Here is a 20,436-nt window from a genome sequence, read left to right as displayed (position 1 = left end):
CAAATGGCCGGTGGTGGCCACCCCTCTCCCAGTCTCACAGCAGAGACCAAATGGCCGGTGGTGGCCATCCCTCTCCCAGTCTCACAGCAGAGACCAAATGGCCGGTGGTGGCCATCCCTCTCCCAGTCTCACAGCAGAGACCAAATGGCCGGTGGTGACCATCCCTCTCCCAGTCTCACAGCAGAGACCAAATGGCCGGTGGTGGCCATCCCTCTCCCAGTCTCACAGCAGAGACCAAATGGCCGGTGGTGGCCATCCCTCTCCCAGTCTCAGTGCTGTTAAACAGGAGGCGGATAGGACATCAATTGCCCCTAGTTTGTGTATGTATGCATGTGAGGTAGGGGGGGTCTTAGAGTGTAAGCTCCATGGGGGCAGGAACTTGTATACAATATATGTAAAAGCACTGAGTAAATGGTCAGCGCTATATAAACACCTGCAATAATCCAGGTACTTACAACATTTAAAAATACATTAAACATATAATAATGAATACATTGCTGCATTTATTTGCGATTTTCACATCTGCCTGGAGTTCAGTTTTCAGAAGAGAGGGGGCGTTAGTACTGGAATTGTGGCAGAATGCGCTGGACGTGCCCCTTCACCATATGATGTACAAGACTGCGTAAAATAAAAAAATATTAAAAAATAACAAAGAGCGGAGAATAAGCTACAGTGGATAGATATACACACTTTGTTCTGTATATATTTATACATATTATATCCAGGACACAGGCTTAAACATCCCCTGGCAGATTAGCAGAACTAGCTAATATAACCTTTAATGTAGAGTATCATCTCATTGGGCCCCCTCCCCCCCTACTCCTCGTCCCCCCCCACCCCCAGAACGGCCATTGTCAGTCTTCGTCGCTCCTCCTTATTCCTATGCAGTGTAGTTCCAGGTGAAGGTTTGTCAGGTGAGGAAGAGCAGGAATCAGATAAGGATAAAATAATATATAATACAGAACTCCATCCCACCCACCCCTCCCACTTACGTATAAGGGTATAAAATAATGAGTCCAAAAATCTTAAATCATCCCCTCCCCCCACTAGTCTGTCTCACACGGGCAGATCTTCCTGGCAGCGTACCAGCTGCAGTTGTTCCTTAACACTGGCAATGCACCATCCCCCGTTGGCACTGCAGGCTCTACGTGTGATTTCATACAGGGGGTGCAGCGCGTCGGCTTGTAACACTGCGTTGTAGCCTCTCCGCGTACTGTTAATGCATACTATCAGCAAGCAGCATGGGTTTGCGTTTGGGCTCAAAACGATTCCCAAAACAGCTTGAAGGCCTCCATTATACCGAGGCTGCGCTAGATTTGTGGATATTCTCTGCCATCTGTGTTATGGCAAGGCCAAAGTTCCTGCCCATAATGGGACTTTTTTAGTCTCTCTATTTTCCCCCAACCCTCTGGGAGAGGCGTGTCCCAGACCTGTAGATACTTCCCCCACATTGTCTTGGTCTGGGATCTCTCTCCCGTCTTGCCCAGATATCCTGGTCCCCCCCCACCCCCCCCCCTTTGTGCGTAACTAGGAGCTGGCGAGATGTTCCACTTGGATGGTACTGGTGGAGACGGTTAGACACAAGTCTTTGTGGTGGTCAGTCTTGAAGGGGTTCATGTCGAAGGAGCACTGAGGTCCTTCAGATGTATTGGCCTGGGACACAGGGGTGAAATGAGCTTGTGTGGTCAGAACCTGCGTAGGCGGCTGGGTTTCGGGGGCATTGTGTTTCCTCATGTGTTTCATCAGATAGGTCTCCTGAAAGACAGAAGGGAAAAAAGAAACAAGTTTAGCAGCAGAAAAGGGCAATACACAAAATAAATACATTTAGAAAGCATAGAACAGGGGTATCCAACCCGCAGCCCAACAGAGTTTAGGATGCGGCCTGGGCACGTCTCCTGTGCAAGTACAGCGGCTGCGGCTCCTGGAGGACACAGCGGCTGCGGCTCCTGGAGGACACAGCGGCTGCGGCTCCTGGAGGACACAGCGGCTGCGGCTCCTGGAGGACACAGCGGCTGCGGCTCCTGGAGGACACAGCGGCTGCGGCTCCTGGAGCACACAGCGGCTGCGGCTCCTGGAGCACACAGCGGCTGCGGCTCCTGGAGCACACAGCGGCTGCGGCTCCTGGAGCACACAGCGGCTGCGGCTCCTGGAGCACACAGCGGCTGCGGCTCCTGGAGCACACAGCGGCTGCGGCTCCTGGAGCACACAGCGGCTGCGGCTCCTGGAGCACACAGCGGCTGCGGCTCCTGGAGCACACAGCGGCTGCGGCTCCTGGAGCACACAGCGGCTGCGGCTCCTGGAGCACACAGCGGCTGCGGCTCCTGGAGCACACAGCGGCTGCGGCTCCTGGAGCACACAGCAGCTGTTGCTCCTGGAATATACTGTTTTCTGCAGTGCCCCCCTCCCCTTTGGCTGTGCATCCTCCAGCAGTTCCCATTTGCAGCTTTCCTTCCCATTTCCCTGGCCAAGAGTAGGATTGCTGTCTTCCCTCTAGGACCCCTCCCCGGGAAACACAAACTTTTTATATGTAAGTGGGTAATTTGTGTGTTTATAGCTGCTATTTGCTATGGGTTGGAGTCCCCCTGTGTTTCCCTGTCAGCTACCCACAAAAATCTCCGGGTTGGTACCCGGGCTCCTTACAAGCTTAGCGCTCGGCTGAGACAGCTCATCCAAGTTCTCCATCAGCTAGTAGTGCAAGCCTATGGATGTGGACATCACATGGACTCCTTGCTATTGTCCTTCTCAATATGTGCAGTACTTATCTAAGGCTAGGTTCACACTGTAACAGGTTTCAATGAGCTGCTGTGCCTGCGTTTCCTGCAAAACAAGGTGCCTGCACCATTTTTAAAATGCAGCTGCAGTGAAGTGCAAAAGCTTTCATTGTGCTGACCCTGTGCTCTTTCATTGCGTGCAGTGTTCCTCTTCTTCCATTGCACTCCTCCTATGGTTACTGCTGTAATTCCCTGTGATTCCTGCAAACGCACTGCGAGTTTAGATGCGTGGGTGTGCCATACAGTAGCTTGTTTTGGCTGCGTTGGTCTCAGGTGTGGGAACAGCTGTGTTTCCCGCATCCACAACCACACGCTACAGTGTGAACGTAGCCTAATGGTATCATCTGGGGAAGGAGTTGCGCCGTTTTTTTTTTTTTTTTTTTTTTTTTATGTGCAGCCCAAGACAATTCCTCATCTTCCAATGTGGCCCAGGAGGTTCAGAAGGTTGGACACCCCTGGCACAGCAGTCATCGGAACACACGATGACAGTGGGGTTTATGTTGATTACTTCCTACCCGGACAGGACCACTCAGTATAAGGCACCATAAGATTTCATACTGTATAAGTCAGTGTTCATGTGCTGCTTCACTATGGCTGCCCTAGCAGAGCTGTCATCCTATGCATGTCTGCACTGCCAGCATTTCAAAGCCTGCCCTCTTCTCACACAGAGAATAAAGGGACCGCGCAATTTAATTCAGCAATCCTCATCCCACCCTCCAACCTGCTTTGTTCACATGCATTAAACGTGGTCACCGTAGCAATCTCCACCATGAGGTACTAATGGAGTGCCTATGCTGGTATTTGACAGCTCAGTGTAACCTAAGATTACATTGTACTTTCAATGGATTGAGTGATAACTTAATGACTTCTAAAGAATTACTGTAATGGCTGTAAGATAAAAATCACCAAGAGGGGTCAAAATGACTGCATAAAGGAGCAAAGTAAGGAATCACAGCCGTGACAGTGGAAGGACATAAGAGGATTGCAAAGGAAGAAGAGGAACACGGCAGCGCAAGGGAAGAGCACAGGGGGCAGCGAAAGGGAAAGAGCACGGGGGGGGGCAGCGCAAGGGAAAGGGAAAGAGCACGGGGGGGGGGGGGCAGCGCAAGGGAAGAGCACGGGGGGGGGGGCAGCGCAAGGGAAGAGCACGGGGGGGGGCAGCGCAAGGGAAGAGCACGGGGGGGGGGGGCAGCGCAAGGGAAAGAGCACGGGGGGGGGGGGGGCAGCGCAAGGGAAAGAGCACGGGGGGGGGGGGCAGCGCAAGGGAAAGAGCACGGGGGGGGGGGCAGCGCAAGGGAAAGAGCACGGGGGGGCAGCGCAAGGGAAAGAGCACGGGGGGGCAGCGCAAGGGAAAGAGCACGGGGGGGGCAGCGCAAGGGAAAGAGCACGGGGGGGCAGCGCAAGGGAAGAGCACGGGGGGGCAGCGCAAGGGAAGAGCACGGGGGGGCAGCGCAAGGGAAGAGCACGGGGGGCAGCGCAAGGGAAGAGCACGGGGGGCAGCCCAAGGGAAAGGGAAAGAGCACGGGGGACAGCGCAAGGGAAAGAGCACGGGGGGCAGCGCAAGGGAAAGGGAAAGAGCACGGGGGGGGGGGGCAGCGCAAGGGAAGAGCACGGGGGGGCAGCGCAAGGGAAGAGCACGGGGGGGCAGCGCAAGGGAAGAGCACGGGGGGCAGCGCAAGGGAAGAGCACGGGGGGCAGCGCAAGGGAAGAGCACGGGGGGCAGCGCAAGGGAAGAGCACGGGGGGCAGCGCAAGGGAAGAGCACGGGGGGCAGCGCAAGGGAAGGGCACGGGGGCAGCGCAAGGGAAGGGCACGGGGGCAGCGCAGAGGAATCTAGCATTACTTATGAAAAGCAAATCCACACAACTCCCCATAGACACCTACCGAAGTGTACGCTCGGCTGCAGATGGAACAGGTATACACTTTTGCATGTTTGACGGTGTGTGTTGACAGATGAACCTCCAGCGAAGTGGCATCGGTATACGCCCGGTGACAGTTGTGGCACTTGAAAGGTTTATCTTTGTTGTGCTGCCTTCTGTGGGACTGAAAAACAATACATAGGGTACAGTAATAAACATGAGGAAACTGATTGCCAAGACATGAGATTCCCCAAATACAGTCATGTTCATATTTGGTTAATGATGTCACCCCTTTATTTACATTCTATTGTCACCAGAGGAGGAAGTGAGGGGAACCTTTCCAATGGGGTCACTTGTTCTGGTGACAACCAAGAGGAAATTTCACTTCCTTAAAGAGGAGTTCCGTCCCCCATGAAAAAAAATGAAAAGACAGCAGCTACAAATACTGTACAAATCCTGTAGCTGCTGACTTTTAATATTAGGACACTTACCTGTCCAGGGTTCCCGCAATGTCGGCACCCTAAGCCGATTTTAGGATCGGCTCTTGGGTGCTTTCGCCGCCATTCAAGGTAAGGGAAACCGACAGTGAAGCGTTTCGGCTTCAAAGCCAGTTCGCTACTGTGCATTCTATTTGGCCTGGTGGAGGAGGAGTGGGGGTGAACTTCCAAGGGACGACGCCGCGGCGATGTCTACTGGAAGTGGGGAAGGGTAACTGTCAAAAACAGGTACCCGTTCCCCCCCTCCCCCCTGAAAGGTGCCAAAGGTGGCACCGTAGGAGGGGGGGAGGAGGAAACATATAAGCGGAAGTTTATTTTTTATCATCAAACATGTCATACTTACCTTCTCTGTGCAGTGGTTTTGCACAGAGAAGCCCCGATCCTCCTCGCTCTTGGATCTCCTGCTGGCGCTCCTGGCCCATTCCTCCTGCGCATGCCCCCCCTGCAAGCAGCTGGCTATGGGGGCCCTTATGCGTTCTTTCTCCTGAGCCGCTGCTGTCTGCCCATTCAAATAAGGTGCGTGGCTCTGCCCCGTTAACTCCTCACTGGCTGTGATTGACAGTAGATTGAGCCAATGGCTCCTGCTGCTGTTTCAGCCAATGAGAAGGGGGAAGACCCAGGAGAGCTGCTGTTCCCATGCACATTGCTGGATCGAGATGGGGCTCAGGTATTATGGGGAACTGCTAAAAACAGGTATTTGCATAGAATGCAGGCAGGTAAAAAAAACGTGAGCCTTTACAACCACTTTAAGAGATATTTCCTCTCATTTCCAGTTGTATCTCCAGAAGGCTCAAAGGAGCCTGCAAAGCATTGCATCTGCGATCAGTTAATTGGGGGTGAAAAGTCAAGCCCCTGCAGACACTTCCTAGAACTCTCTGCCCGTACCTCTGTACGAGCGGTCACTGGCAGATATGCAGGAAGTGTCAGTGGGCTATGAGGGCTGATCAGCACCCTCGTAGTTCATTAAGAACTACAAGTCTATTTTCTGCGGTGGCAGATGAGACTTGTAGTTTATGCATTCACAGACTGCTGTAAATAAATGATGCCACTGTCCAGGCAGAGCCTCATACAGCTGTCCTGATTTTAAATGTGGAAGTTGCAGCAGGGGGAGAAGGAACCCATGCACGCTGTTACGGGGGTGCTTGTGCATAGCAATGCATCACATCCTAAATACGGGTGTAACATATCCCTTGATAAAAGATAGGATGCTGTGATACTGCAGCAGTGCTGATGATGGTGCTGCTATGTGACTGCAGAAAATCCGGGAAGACCAATAAAGGAGGACAACCATCACCTTTATAGGAACACAGAAGCCACGGGACAGGAAGAGTGGTCATTACCTGCAGATTGGACAGCTGGGTAAACGCCTTCTCACATCCAGGTTGGACACATTTGTAAGGTCTGTCCCCAGTATGAATCCTGCGTGTGGAGAAAGAACATACAACTTTAATTAAAAGGCACACAAACATATTCAAAGGCAGGCATGGGTAAGCAGCACAGGGCAGGGAGGGGATGTTAATGGGGGAGGGGAGGGGGGTGGTGAAATGAGCAGACAAGGGTGTCATCCCTCCCCTGACCCCGTTTCCATTCAGACACATGTGCATGCGGTTGGAGGGGGGGGGGGGAGAGGGAGGGGAGGGGAGGGGGAAGGGCACATGCTGGTGTCGGGGCTCCCCCAGCTCTCTCCTCCGGCCCCCCTTACCGTGTGTGTTGCTGGAGGTGAGAGAGCTGGCGGAAGGCCTTCTGACAGTAGCGGCAGTTGTACGGCTTGGCCCCCGAGTGGATGCGCAAGTGCTGGGCCAGGTAGGAGCTGTTGGCGAAGGTTTTGGAGCAGTGCGGGCACTTGTGAGGCTTGGACACCACACTATGCACCTTCATGTGGATCCTGCCAGAACAACACAATGGTTGGGTCTGGGCCAATCAAAGCAAGATAGAGGGGAGCTTGGAGAGTGGATGAGACTAAACAGACATTATACTACACTGGGGTTCTGCCCCACATACTCAGGGCCTCAGGGAAGGTACTGGCATCACCCAGAGGTTAACAAATAACTGGAGTTCAGGAACAGGTTAGTCCAATCTAGGAGCTAGCAGGTTCTTTAAAGAGAACCTGTCACTTCTGAAAATTGCTCATTCACCCTGATAAAATAAATCAATTCACACGCCAACACAGGGTGGTACTGTGGACACAAACTGATAAACGGTGCCTCGTCCTAAATCCAATGGTATTGGTTGGCAAAGAGAAAAATGTGATTTTTGACTTACCGTAAAATCTATTTCTCTCATATTCATTGACAGACACAGCTCCTGATCTTCTTAACCATTGGGTTATACTGCCCCCTACAGGAGTAGGACACTAGGAAGAAAAAAAGTCTGGTTACACCTATGGGCGGTCCCAGGGGGCAGTACTCCCTCCTTCTGCTATAGGTACTCAGTTTTGTTACAAGCAGCGCCAGAAGAATTATAACTCCACAGAGGGGTGGGTGCTGTGTCCGCCAATGAATATGAGAGAAATGGATTTTACGCTAAGTCAAAAATCCCATTTTCTCTTTCGTTCATTGATGGACGCAGCTTCAGATATTCTTAACCATTGGGACGTCCCAAAGCAGTGTTAAACATGAGGGATGGGAACAGCAAAAAAAATTCACAAAGCTAAACTATAGCCAACCAGGTAAACAGGAGCTTAACCAAAAACAACTGGGGCCCACCCGAAAAAAACAATACACCCTCAAAGAGGACCAGGACCTCTAAACAGCAGCCTGCAAAACTTTGCGGCCAAAGAAAGTATCCGCACATGCCAACACATCCACTTTATAGAACTTTGTGAAAGTGTGCACCAACGACCAGGTGGTCGCCTTGCAAACCTGCGTCACTGACGCCTGATGACGGAAGGCCCCGGAGGCACTGAGCGCCTGAGTAGAGTGCGTCTTGACAGGAAAAGGAGGAACCTGACCCTTGTTGGAAAAGGCCTGAACCACCGTCTGTCTGATCCATCTGGAAATGGTCGTAGAAGAACCGGACAACCCTTTCCGAGGCCAATTCGTGAGCACAAATAATGAGTCTAACCGCCCAAACCACATCCAAGGCATGCAAAGCAATTTCCTTCGGATGTTTTTGCCTGGGACAGAGGGAAGGCAACACAATGTCTTCATTTAAATGAAAGTCAGAGAAAACCTTTGGAAGGAGGCAAAGAACCAACTTATCTCTGTAAACCACCAAGTAAGGTGGGTGACAGGATAATGCCGCCAATTCAGACACCCTGGGTACAGAAGTAATAGCCACCAAAGAGGCCACCTTCTGGGACAGCGTATGCAGGGGAATCTCCCAAAGGTTCTCAAAGGGAGGCTTCTGGAGGACTGAGAGTACCAAATTGAGGTCCCAAGGCAGTAACGGAGACCGCACTGGAGGGGCCAAGTGCCGAACTCCCTGAAGAAAAGTACGCACCAGGGAGTGTGTGGCCAAGGGCTGTTGACCACTAAGGCCGACACTTGGCCCTTGATAGTACTCAAGGCCAGTTTCTGCTCAACCCCCCCAAGTCCAGAGCCACTGAAAAAGAACCAGGATGAACCCTAAGAGACTCTCACCTTGCAATGTTTGTTTTCCATGTACGATGATAGATATTCGTAGCTTTTAACAGCGTTGGAAACACTGACTCCGATCATCAGCACCTGGTGTTCAACAGCCAAGCCGTCAAAGCCAGCGACTATAAAGCAGGATGGAAGATTGGTACTTGGGACAGCAGATCCTCCCTGAGAGGAAGCTTCCAAGGAACATCGGCACCCAGCTGCACCAGATGGGTGTACAAAACATCTCCGGATGAAGGGACCACTCCCCTTGGTCCAACGCCTGCCAACTGAAGAAATCCGCCTGCCAGTTTTCCACCTCAAGAATGTGTACGGCGGAGAGGGCTGGAACGACCCATTCCGCCCACCTTAGAATGCCAGCTACCTTCAGAGGCGCCAAGACACTTCTTGTGCCCCCCTGGTGATTGACATAAGCCACGGCTGTGGCATTGTCCGACTGAATGCACAATGGACATCCCTGAAGACGATCCATCCAATGTTTCAGGCACAGTCTGATCGCTCAGAGTTCTAAGACATTGATCGTTAGTCTGGACGCTTCCAGTGTCCAGATCCTTCGTTCCCCGACTCAGCCAGATCTGATTGTCCAGAGACTGTGGTGTCTTGTCCCATGAGGCCAGAATCTCCCTTTGCAGGAACCTCGTATGGAACTGTGCAAACGGAACCCGCCTCGAAGTTAGACACCATCAGGCCCAGCACCCGCATGCAAGTCTGGAGGGATGACCATCTGCTGGACAGCAGTATACGAATCGCAGCCTCTGAAGTTTGTCCAGAGGAAGAAGCACTCTGGCTAAAGCAGAGTCCAGAGTCAGACCTAGAAAGTCCAGCTTTGTGGACAAAACCAGAGCAGACTTCTGAAAATTCAGAATCCAGCCTAACTCCCTGAGAGTTCATATGGTGATTTCTAGATTTTCCACCAGAGCAGTAGAAGACACCGCTCGCAGAAGTCCAACTAGCCCAGTACCGTGATCCCCCGCGTAACAATGCTAGCACCGGGGGTTAACACTTTTGTGAAGACCCGAGGAGCAGAGACGAGACCAAAGGGTAACGCCACAAACTGATAATGCTCCTCTCTCACAGCAAAGTGGAGGAAGCGCTGGCAACCGGCACATATTGGAATGTGTAGGTAAGCATCCTTGATGTCGAAGCGCAAGTTGGAAGAAAAGGACCTTGCTGAGGGGTAAGAGCAAAACTCGATCTTGTAGCCGGACCGTATGACTTAGTGGACCCACTTGTCTTGTACCAGGGAAGTCCACGGGTCCAGAAACCAGCAAAGACGTCCCCCCACCGCCTATACGGGTGAGTGCGCACATCATGCTGAAGGAGTCTTGTCCGCAGATCTGGATAAACCCGCTAACGACTTGCCAGACCAAGTTCGCTTGGATCCACCAGACGATGGCCATGAATGGCTTTGATCATTTGTCAGTCTCCCCTGAAGGACAAAAAAACTTCTTAGGAGCCAAGCAGGAGGACCCACGTCTACGACAGGGGTCCTTGCCCTTAGCAGCCTACGAAAGAGAGGTACTATCCCCCCCCCCCCCACCTCCCCCATGAGACCCTTAATGATGCAATCCAGGGTAGCTACAAACGGGCGATCAGTCAAGGCCTTCTTAGAAGTCTGGTCCGCAGACCAGCATTTGAGCCAAAAAAATGACCACTGCTAAAACAGAGAGCCTAGCAACTAGGGGAGAGGCATCACAGATAAACTGCAGCCCCTGGACCAACTGGTTCACCAACTCAGCAAAGGCAGGGGGGAGCTGCTCCCCCTCCAGGTCACGGCGTAAAAGCTTAGCCCACTCAGTAAGAGTTTGCGACACCAGTGCAATGGTGAATACCGGCCTCAGGGCCGAACCAGCCAGGGTGTACATATTGCAGGCAAAAGCCTCTGCCTTCCTGTCAGCCGGGTCCTTAAATGCCGAAACTCTTCAACCGTAATCATGGTTGCTTTGTTCAATCTGGAGACCCGAGGGTCCTCCACCACCGGTGGAACAGTCAACTTTTTAAGAAGGGACTCCTCATAGGGGTACCGCATAGCAAATTGCTTAGGGACCACAAGGGGACATTTTGGGCACCCACTCTAGCGACAATTCTTTTAAAATAGGGGGGGGAAAGGAAACCCCTTCACCACTCTGGATGGTTTCTGAGTGCCAAAGGGAACCGACGCCTCCATTGCAGCTTCAGCTGCGTCCCCCATTTTTAAGGTCTCACGCACAGATACAATCAGTACATCCACAAGTGCCTTTTCGTGAGCAATTGCAGAAGTGGAGGAATCATCTTCGCTATCTAAGAGCTCAGGGCGCGTGGTCACAGACCCAGCAAAGTGTCTCACGTCCGCAGGGGGGAATCAGATTCAGGATCTGAGAAGACAGATGAGGTAGGGGAAGGCAGGGGGCGCTTTTTTGCTTGTCCGCTGCCCAAAAACCACCTCCACCTGGGACACAAAGGACTCCAGGACCGCCGTCAGTGCATCGATGGATGGTTTGGACCCAAGGGGCCCCGCAGACTCAGAGGGGATCAGGTGGGGACATGTGCTCCAAAGACTCCATGAGTCAATAGGGGGAGCCCACAAGAAAAGGTGTAAAAACACTGCTAAGGGACACCACCATTGCTTCGGCAGCACCACTCAGTCGCCAGTAACAGGGCACTTCATCGATCCTCAGCAGAGAGGTAGAGGACCCAACCAGACTCACCACCCAGCAGAAGCAGGCACCTGCAGCCACCAGGATAATCTGCACTCCACGTGTGGCGATAAGGAAGTGAAAAGATGCATGAGTCAGCACCAGAGGAAGCCTCGTCCGGTGGGGCTATGTCACGCACCTAGCGCTGAGCTGAGGTCTGCGTGCGCTCACTGGCCAGACTGAGGTGACCACTGGATCTAGATTATTCAGCCCGTCGCCCAGTCCGGCAGTTGATTGTAAGACTATCTAAAAAGAAAAAAAATTGCCAGGACCAGATATCCCAGCAAGGAACTAGGTCCTTACTCCTGACTAGGCAGAAAAAAACTATAGTACCTATAGCAGAGAGAGGGAGTAGACCCCCTGGGCCTGCCCATAGGCGTAGCCAGACTTTTTTTCTGCCTAGTGTCCTACTCCTGTAGGGGGCAGTATAACTCAATGGTTAAGAAGATCAGGAGCTGTGTCAGTCAATGAACAAAAGAGAAAATGCTGATTTTTACATGTAGGTGAGAAATGCCAGAATTGGCCTGGATGGCAAGCGGTTAATACAATGTTTAATAGTCAAAAAAAGGGCAGAGAGAGAGACCTGGACCCTACCCTACTGAGACCCTACCCCTACGCATCCTGTTTTAAAGAGCGTGGTGACTCAAACGTGCAATACTCCATGGAAATCCCTGTACAATTGCCTCCTCTGTTGAGTGTTCTAATACTGTGGATATAAGTCCTAAGAATACTATTCCTTTTGTGGATTGATCCTGCCACGCACCCCTACTGCCGAGACACTATTATAATATTATATGTGCCTCCACATCCACTGCTTTGGGACCCAGGGTGACCTTCCGCCTACCCTTCTTTCCCCACTCTCCTTTTTGTGACTTTTATACATTGTATTAAAAAAACTCTTTGTAAAAGATGTATGGGATTTTTTTTTTTGTTGTTGAATCATACTTACCTAGGTGGATGCTGCATCTGACCCCCGCCAGCTCTAACACTGGGAACTGAGTGATCAAACATCCCCCATCGTTCGGTTCTCAGAGCTCAGTGAGCAGAGAAGCTGGTGACCATCAGTCTCTCCGTTAGGCTGTGAGGGGGGGGGGGGGGTGGAGCGGCCGGCTCAGGCTCCCAGCAGCTTGCTAAGAGGCTGAGCCAGGTGCCGGTCCAGTCATGTGGGCGGATCCCAAACATATGTTCGCGATTTTTCCTGAGCCTGGACTGGCTCTGTGCCGTCAGCCGCCAGAGGGCTTCAGCCCACTGTCTGCTGAAAATGGGTCACAGGAGTGCAGAACAATCTGCACTCCTGTGATCCACAGAAGTACAGCCAAACAAACTTTCCCTGTACTTCTCTTTTAATTATAAAGCTTCTGAAGAAGTGAGTTTATGGCGAAACATGTTGAGGACGACTGCAAGCTGGACCTTATCACTGGAAGTAGTTACCCCCCATGTATCAAATGGTTAGGGTATTGTTCCTTCCGAGACTCCAATACCCTCATGGGGGGGTGGACTTATTTTCTACCAGGGCTGATAGTACCAGCAATCATATTTTGTATGTGATTTAAACTAGGAATGCACCGAATGTTCGGCGGCCGAACATTATTCGGCCGAAAATAGAAAAAATAGCACTTTCGGTGTTCGGCCGAATAAGTAAAAAGGCCGAATAAATTTGTGCCGAACAATGTCAGCGGCGGTCACTAAATGGCGGCCCGCTCGATGCTTCCGCCCGGACCGCGAGCCCGCTACCTAGGAGTCCTTCAGTCCCCTTCCTCATTGCGGCTCCCGGCTCCCTGCTCACACGCCGCCGGTGTCCGGTCCGGCCGCGAGTAGGGGGTGTGACGTCACGCACGCGTCCCGCCCCCTGCTCCTGACTGCGGCTCCTTCACACTAGGTCCAGCGAGCGTGACACTATGTGCACGCCCCGCCCCCCTGTTCGCTGCTTTTGGCTCCGACCTGGCTGCAGTTCAGGTATGTGGAGCACATTTGGGGGAGAATACGGTAGCTGCACAAGCATTAGTGTGCAGACTGGCATATTTTGCCATATGTTGCCACTTGCCATGCTCATTAGAGTGCCCTATAAAGTGCCCTATAAAGTGCCCCTTAAAAAAAAAAGAAAAAAAATGTGCCCAACAGAGTGCTCCCTTGACATAAAATGTGGCCATCAGCGTGCCCCTTATTTTATGCTAAGGGACATGCTGATGAGCATATTTTATGCTAAGGGGCACGCTAATGGGCATATTTTATGTTAAGAGCAACGCTGATTTAAATGTTTTGTTTTGCCCATCAGAGTGCCCCCTAACATAAAATGTGCCCATCAGCGTGCCCCCTTACATAAAATGTGCCCATCAGCGTGCCCCCTAACATAAAATGTGCCCATCAGCGTGCCCCCTAACATAAAATGTGCCCATCAGCGTGCCCCCTAAAAATTGGCAAAATAAATGGAAAAAATGCGAAACACCGCGTTCGGTATTCGGCCTTCGGCCAAGAATTTCATTATTATTCGGCCAAGAATTTCATTTCGGTGCATTTAAACTGAATACTTTTTTATGGATAATAAAACATTTACTTTTTTATAGATATATATGAGTTTGTGGTGCCATTAAAGTCCATTTTCACTTTGCCAACCAATACCATCCTGATTAAATGTTCAGCTTTACTTAACTTTGCAGAATTTTCCTCTTTGCATAAAAATAGTTCAGCTCCTGACTGAAAACGATGCCCATGGGGTGCATTTGGAGATACTGAGGATAACCTTGAAGTAGATGTAATATCAGTTCTTGGTTGTCACCTTGAGGCCGGGTTCGCACATGTGCAGCTGTGGTTTTCCAGCCTGGGGTCTGGTGCATTTCTGTTTACCGGTTCTGGTGTGGGTCAGGTCCGAATTTTTGCCTAAATTCGCACCTGAACCGGACCGAAAAACGCACAGGACCCTTTTGGAAACTGCACTGTGGCCGCCCAAGGACATGTGTGAACTGGCTCCATTAAGAGCCAGTCATACTCGCATGTCATGCAAATTGGATGTGGTGAAAACTGCATCCAATTTGCACATATGTGTACCCGGCCTAAAGCTGAACTGCGGGCAAACAGCTGAATACAGAGATGAAATACATATATGGGAGCCGTTTTACACAGGGGGGGGGGGCAAAATACGCTCTGCTGCAACTTCACTTAAGGTTCCCCCTACCACTTCCACCTTCATTCATGGCGATTGTACCCCCATCCGTCTGTGATAAGCGGATTGGGTCCCGGCGGAGGTCAGCAGACATACAGAACAATGGGTGGTCCAATCGGGTCCACCTGGAAAACGGACAGGCAGAATCGATCATTGTGCTGGTGTGAAAGGAGCAATAAGGATAACTCAAACAACCGAGTAAATATTGGGGTTCAGAAGTGACAGGTCCTCTTCCAAGAAGCTAAAGACTAAATGTTTCCATTATCATAAACAGGAGGATAAAACCAAATGTTAGTAGTGGCGGCCTGCTGTTTAATTTTAATTTTTTCATTTAAAATTTTGCATCCTGACCTTTGCCCTGCCCTGGCTTAAAGCTGAATGCCAGCGTTGTATTTGTTTTTTTTGGGATACAGCACCAGCCAATCAATACGCCTCTAATGAAGAGTATCCTATGTCGGCCTGGCTGCTGTATACTCTACAAATCTGCTCTTTAGTGATATCAGATATTACGCAGAGTGGTGATCTTCCTGTACTGCAGGTGTAAAGGCTCCTGTGAATAGACAAGGGGGGTGGTTCCTGTTGTTTATCCACCCCTCCTCTTCCCTTGTCCTGTACTGCAGGAGTGAAGGCTCCTGTGAATGGACAAGGGGCGGATCCTGTTGTTTATCCACCCCTCCTCTTCCCTTGTCCTGTACTGCAGGAGTGAAGGCTCCTGTGAATGGACGGGGGGGGGGGGGGGAGGAGGATCTTGTTTATCCACCCCTCCTCTTCCCTTGTCCGTTCACAAAATACAAGGGTTGGATAAAAAATAGAAACAGAACATGATTTGTGGGTGTTAAAGTGACGCAATGTTTGGCGGTGAAGGCAGAAGTGATGAAACATCGAGCTACCAGGTGCGAAGCCTCACTTTCCTCAGTCACTGCATGTGCTGCTACAGTGAGTATTTGACCCCCTGCTGATTTTGTACATTTGCCCACTGACAGAGAAATGATCAGTCTATAATTTTATTGGTTGGTTTATTTTACCAGTGAGAGACAGAATAACAAAAATATCCAGAAAAATGCATTTCAAAAATGTTATAAATTGATGTGCATGTTAGGTTGCCCTGTCCCCTTAGCAGAAACACACCCCCAAAGTATAATGTTTCCACCTCCATGTTTGGAAAAGGAGGAATGCCGCCTGTGACCCCAAGAACACCATCCCCACCGCCAAGCACGGCGAGTTGAGTTGATGCCAAAGAGCCCGATTTTGGTCTCATCTGACCACAACACTTTCACCCAGTTCTCCTCTGAATCATTCAGATGTTCATTAGCAGACATCAGACAGGCTGTACATGTGATTTCCTGAGCAGGGGGACCTTCAGGATTTCAGTCCTTCACGACGTAGTGTGTTACCAATTGTTTTTTTTTCTTGGTGGTGACTATGGTCCCAGCTGCCTTGAGATCATTGAGAAGATTCTGGGCTGATTCCTCACCATTCTCCATCATCATTGAAACTCCACAAGGTCAGATCTTGCATGGAGCCCCAGACCGAAGGAGGTTGACCGTTATTTTGTGTTTCTTCCATTTGCTAATAATCGCACCAACTGTTGTCACCCTCTCACCAAGCTGCTTGGCGATGGTCTTGTAGCCCATTCCAGCCTTGTGTAGGTCTCCAATCTTCTCCCTGACATCCTTGGACAGCTCTTTGGTCTTGGCCATGGTGGAGAGATTGGAATCTGATTGATTGCTTCTGTGGACAGGTGTCTTCTATACAGGTAACAAGCTGAGATTAGGAGCACTCCCTGTAAGAGAATCCTCCTAATCTCAGCTCATTACCTGTATAGAAGACACCTGGGAGCCAGAAATCTTGCTGATAGGGGATCAAATACTTAATTCACTCATTAAAATGCAAATCAATTTATAACTTTTTTCAAATGCGTTTTTTCTGGATATTTTTGTTGTTATTCGGTCTCTCACTGGTAAAACAAACCGACCAATAAAATTATAGACTGATAATTTCTTTGTCAGCGGGCAAACGTACAAAATTAGCAGGGGTTCCCCTCACTGTAGTAATATGTAGTCATGTCAGAGCATACTGCGCTCCAAAGAGGGCAGATTGTTGGTGCCGCTCAACTGGTGCCTCTGACTCCAGTTTACCAATTTATTTGCCGTGTGGCGAGGTTCAGTATCAGAGGTTATGACGCCATATACAGTTTCCAGGAAAATGTTGCCTGATTAGCATAAGCGCAGCCAACTAATCAAAAGAGACAAAAAGGACATTGCACAGGATTGTGACACGGAATAAGAAGCCACTGCAGAGCTCAATCTCAGTCCCGTAAAGACCGAGTCTTGTAAAGACCGGCTCCCGTGACGACCGACTCCCGTGACGACCAACTCCCGTGACGACCGACTCCCGTGAAGACCGACTCCCGTGAAGACCGACTCCCGTGAAGAAGTCACTGGCGACACTTCTTTTTGCACAGAAAGCCTTTTGTGAATGGATGAGGAGAGATGAAGGGGGAGGGCAAATGCGATCCTTTCCTGCCGCAGCTTCTTATCCCTGCAGCACCAGAAGATCACCGCTCAGGGTAGTATCCGTGAGATAGATCAACACCCCCAATATGTACGGTGCTATATTCACATGTATTGTAAAACTATACTCAAACTATGCGCAATAATAAATTCATACACAATAAATCACAATAAAAAGTGCTGCATGCTACAAATGAATACATGTACAATCAATACATTTAGTAAAATTCATGAGCTTCAAGAAGTGCTCAGTGCTTCAAAGTTCATAGATTCAGTGCAACACTCCGCGCTCCCCTACTTTGTGTCTCCGCTCACCAGAACGGTAAGTTATCAGGGCTTTGGTTTTATGCAAGATCAAACAGCTTCTCCTTTAACTGTCCCCTTATTTGAATGGGAACCAGCGAGATAGAAGGGAAGACAGCAAGTCCCGCCCAGTGGCCGCTAACAATGACGGCAGAGTGACGAAGCGCGTTGGGCAGGGCTTGCTGGCATCAATTCCGTCTGTCTGGTTCCGGATTGTGGAAGTGCTGATAACTTACCGTTCTGGTGAGCGGGGACTCAAAAGGAGAGGAGCACACAGTGCGGCACTTTGAAGCACTGAGCACTTTCTGAAGCTCGTGAACTTTACTAAATTTAATTATTTGTAGCATGCAGAACTTTTTAATGTGATTTATTGTATATGAATTTATTTTAGCATTTACTTGAGCACTTTTACTATACATGTGAAGATGGCGCCGCACATATTTGGTGGTGTTGATCTGTGAGATATAGCCAGCCAGGGGTAGGATACTCTTCATTGCAGGTTGCTTGAGGTGATTGTAGACGTATCTGCGCAATTGTGTTGGGTCCGTGATACTTTTTTTTATTTGCGCTAACATACAATTTTTAAGGAAAAGCTTTTTTTTTTTTTTTGGGGGGGGGGGGGGGTTGTCCCCTTTATTGGGGTCCAATCAGTACTTACCTTTGCTGCGTACATTTTGTTTATTTTTTTTAGGGAATGCTTTGTTAACATTCTGCTAAATCTTTGTGTATTAGTACTGCTTGGACCGTGAAGAAGAGGGGACACCCCCCTAAAGCTTGCCCTGAAAAACTGCATGTGGCGCAAATAAAAAAAGTGTCACGGTCAGAACTCAATTGTCTTCATTACAGGAAAATCATTTTTATGATGTTGCATTCCAAAAATGGAGTTTACTGGAGCTCAGCTTTACCTCCCATCTATAAGTTCTATGTGCAGCAGCATTAAAGTGACACTAAAGTTTCGTTCGTTTGTTTAAAAATAACAAACACGTTACACTTACCGGCTCTGCAGTTGGTTTTGCACAGAGCAGCCCCGATCCTCCTCTTCTCAGGTCCCTCCCTCCTGCCAAGTGCCCCCACAGCAAGCGGCTTGCTATGAGGGCACCCGAGCCCAATCGCTGCTCTGTGTGTCATTCAGACTCGGATCTGTGGCCCTGGCCGCCCCCGCTCTCTCCTCATTGGCTAACTCCGTGTTTCTAAACTCCGGTCCTCAGGGCACACTAACAGGCCAAGTTTGCAAGAAAACTTATATACATCACAGGTGATATAATTTGCTGCTCAGTGATTGCAGTATTCTAGTCTGCATCTCCCCAAAGTAATACTCAAAATCTGGCCTATTAGTGTGCCCTGGGGACCGGAGTTGAGAAAAACTGGGCTAACTGACATTGATTTACAGCAGGGGAAGCCAATGGCGCTCGCTGCTGTGTCTCAGCCAATCAGGAGGGAGAGCCAAGGAAAGCAGAGTCTCTCGTGCAACATGACTGGATCTAAAGGGGGCTCAGGTATTAGGGGGGGGGGCTGCTGCACACAGAAGGCTTTTTATCTTATTGCATAGAATGCACCTTCTGCCTTTACAACGAAGACAAATTAAAGTATACAATTCCTACAGGCCGTCTTCTCTAACATGGGAGAGGCCTTCCCATTGGGGGCACTAAACCTGGATACACACTATACAATTTTCTTTAGATTTACCAAAACCATATAATAGGAGGTCAAACCTAAACACTTTCAAATTATATGCAATAAGGAACTTGCATTACATAGTTGCAGGTAAATCTAAAGGAAACCAAACAAAAGTTGCATAGTGTGTATCCAGCCTAAATAACCGTGGGCTGAAGGGATGGAAGGCACAAGGAGGAAGGATAGGTTTTCCTTTGTGCTTGGTGACCGGCCTTCAAAGGGGTGAAGAATATAACATTCTCTGTATCCCCAATGTGCTGATACAGAAAAAAAAAATGCTTCAGTCACGTTGCCCATAGCAACCAAGCAAATTTAAGGCACTGAAGTATACCATGGCCGAGGGGAGTATTTTTTAAGGATCTCCATTCCCTCCAGTGGAGCCATTGTGTTCTCCCGGCAGGGACGGCTTACCCGCCGGGAGAGCACAGTGATTATTGCTAGCAGCTATACCAGCAGCTAGCAATAATCGTGGTACCAAAGTCGATTGACCGTCCTGAGTACAGCCTGCCCATGCATGGTTCAAATCTTGGCCAGTCCGCGCTGAACTGCCCGATATTTGAACCGTCTATGGCCAGCTTAAATTGCCACAGACGGAGAAGTTCTGAGAACCAGATTAGTCCAGGGTTGGACATACCTACTAAAAAATTAGGAACCAGATTTAATTTTTAATGGAACTTTTCACCCCTCTAAACAAATCCGTCAGGTCCGAGACCATAGAACAGTGGTCCTCAACTCTGGTCCTCAGGGCCCACTAACAGTCCAGATTTTAGGTATTACCTTGGGGAGATGCAAACTAGAATACTGCAATCACTGAGCAGCGAATGATATTACCTGGGATGTATTTCAGTTATCTTGCAAACCTGGCCTGTTAGTGGGCCCTGTAGGCCAGGGTTGAGGACCACAGCCATAGAAGACGATCTATATCCACGTCTCAGACACCCCGCGTCTCCCTACCTTCCCTCTGTTTGAGCAATGAAGCCTCAGCTAAAGGCTCAACATCTGACCCATTGAGGTTCATTTATTAAAACTGGAGAGTGCAAAATTTGGTGCAGCTCTTTACAGGAACCAATCGGCTTCCAGGTTGTATTGTCAAAGCTGCATTTAAAAAGCTGAAGTTGGAAGCTGATTGGCTACCATGGACAGCTGCACCAGATTCTGCACTCCCGGGAGTGTCCGATTCCCGTATCCCCCGGCATGCCACAGTTCAGTCCTCCAACCGTTACATCACTGCTGAGTTCTGGAGCAACGTAGGGGCAAAGGAAGAAACTGTGAAGCATGGTGGCGTACCTAGGACACTTATGGACAGGCTGAAACAGAGGGAAAGGAGGAGGCATGGGCAGCTATAGAGAGGTGAGGGCTCTTCTACTGCAGGGACCTCATTTGTTTACTCCTTACAGTACACCT

At 49.9% G+C, this 20,436-nt stretch overlaps 1 protein-coding gene across 5 annotated transcripts in view; it reads right to left on the bottom strand.

The window, feature by feature from the left end:
• Positions 1-673: 673 nt before the first annotated feature.
• ZNF384 (zinc finger protein 384) overlaps positions 674-20,436 on the bottom strand; it is a gene marked incomplete at its 5' end in the record, with an annotated part of 50,473 nt that continues 30,710 nt past the window's right edge. For 4 of the 5 annotated variants that reach the window (XM_082268273.1, XM_082268274.1, XM_082268271.1 and 1 more), the window contains 4 exons: positions 674-1,755; positions 4,655-4,813; positions 6,467-6,545; positions 6,829-7,011. In XM_082268273.1, coding sequence (XP_082124399.1) covers positions 1,528-1,755; positions 4,655-4,813; positions 6,467-6,545; positions 6,829-7,011 — 649 coding nt within the window. In that variant the 3' untranslated portion in view covers positions 674-1,527. The remainder of the gene's footprint in view (positions 1,756-4,654; positions 4,814-6,466; positions 6,546-6,828; positions 7,012-20,436) is intronic. The other variant, XM_082268275.1, reaches the window with a different exon arrangement.

This window comes from Pelophylax lessonae (genome assembly GCF_965119305.1).
Source record: "Pelophylax lessonae genome assembly, chromosome: 9".
Classification (NCBI taxonomy): Eukaryota; Metazoa; Chordata; class Amphibia; order Anura; family Ranidae; genus Pelophylax; species Pelophylax lessonae.
This window is presented reverse-complemented; position numbering and strand designations above follow the sequence as displayed.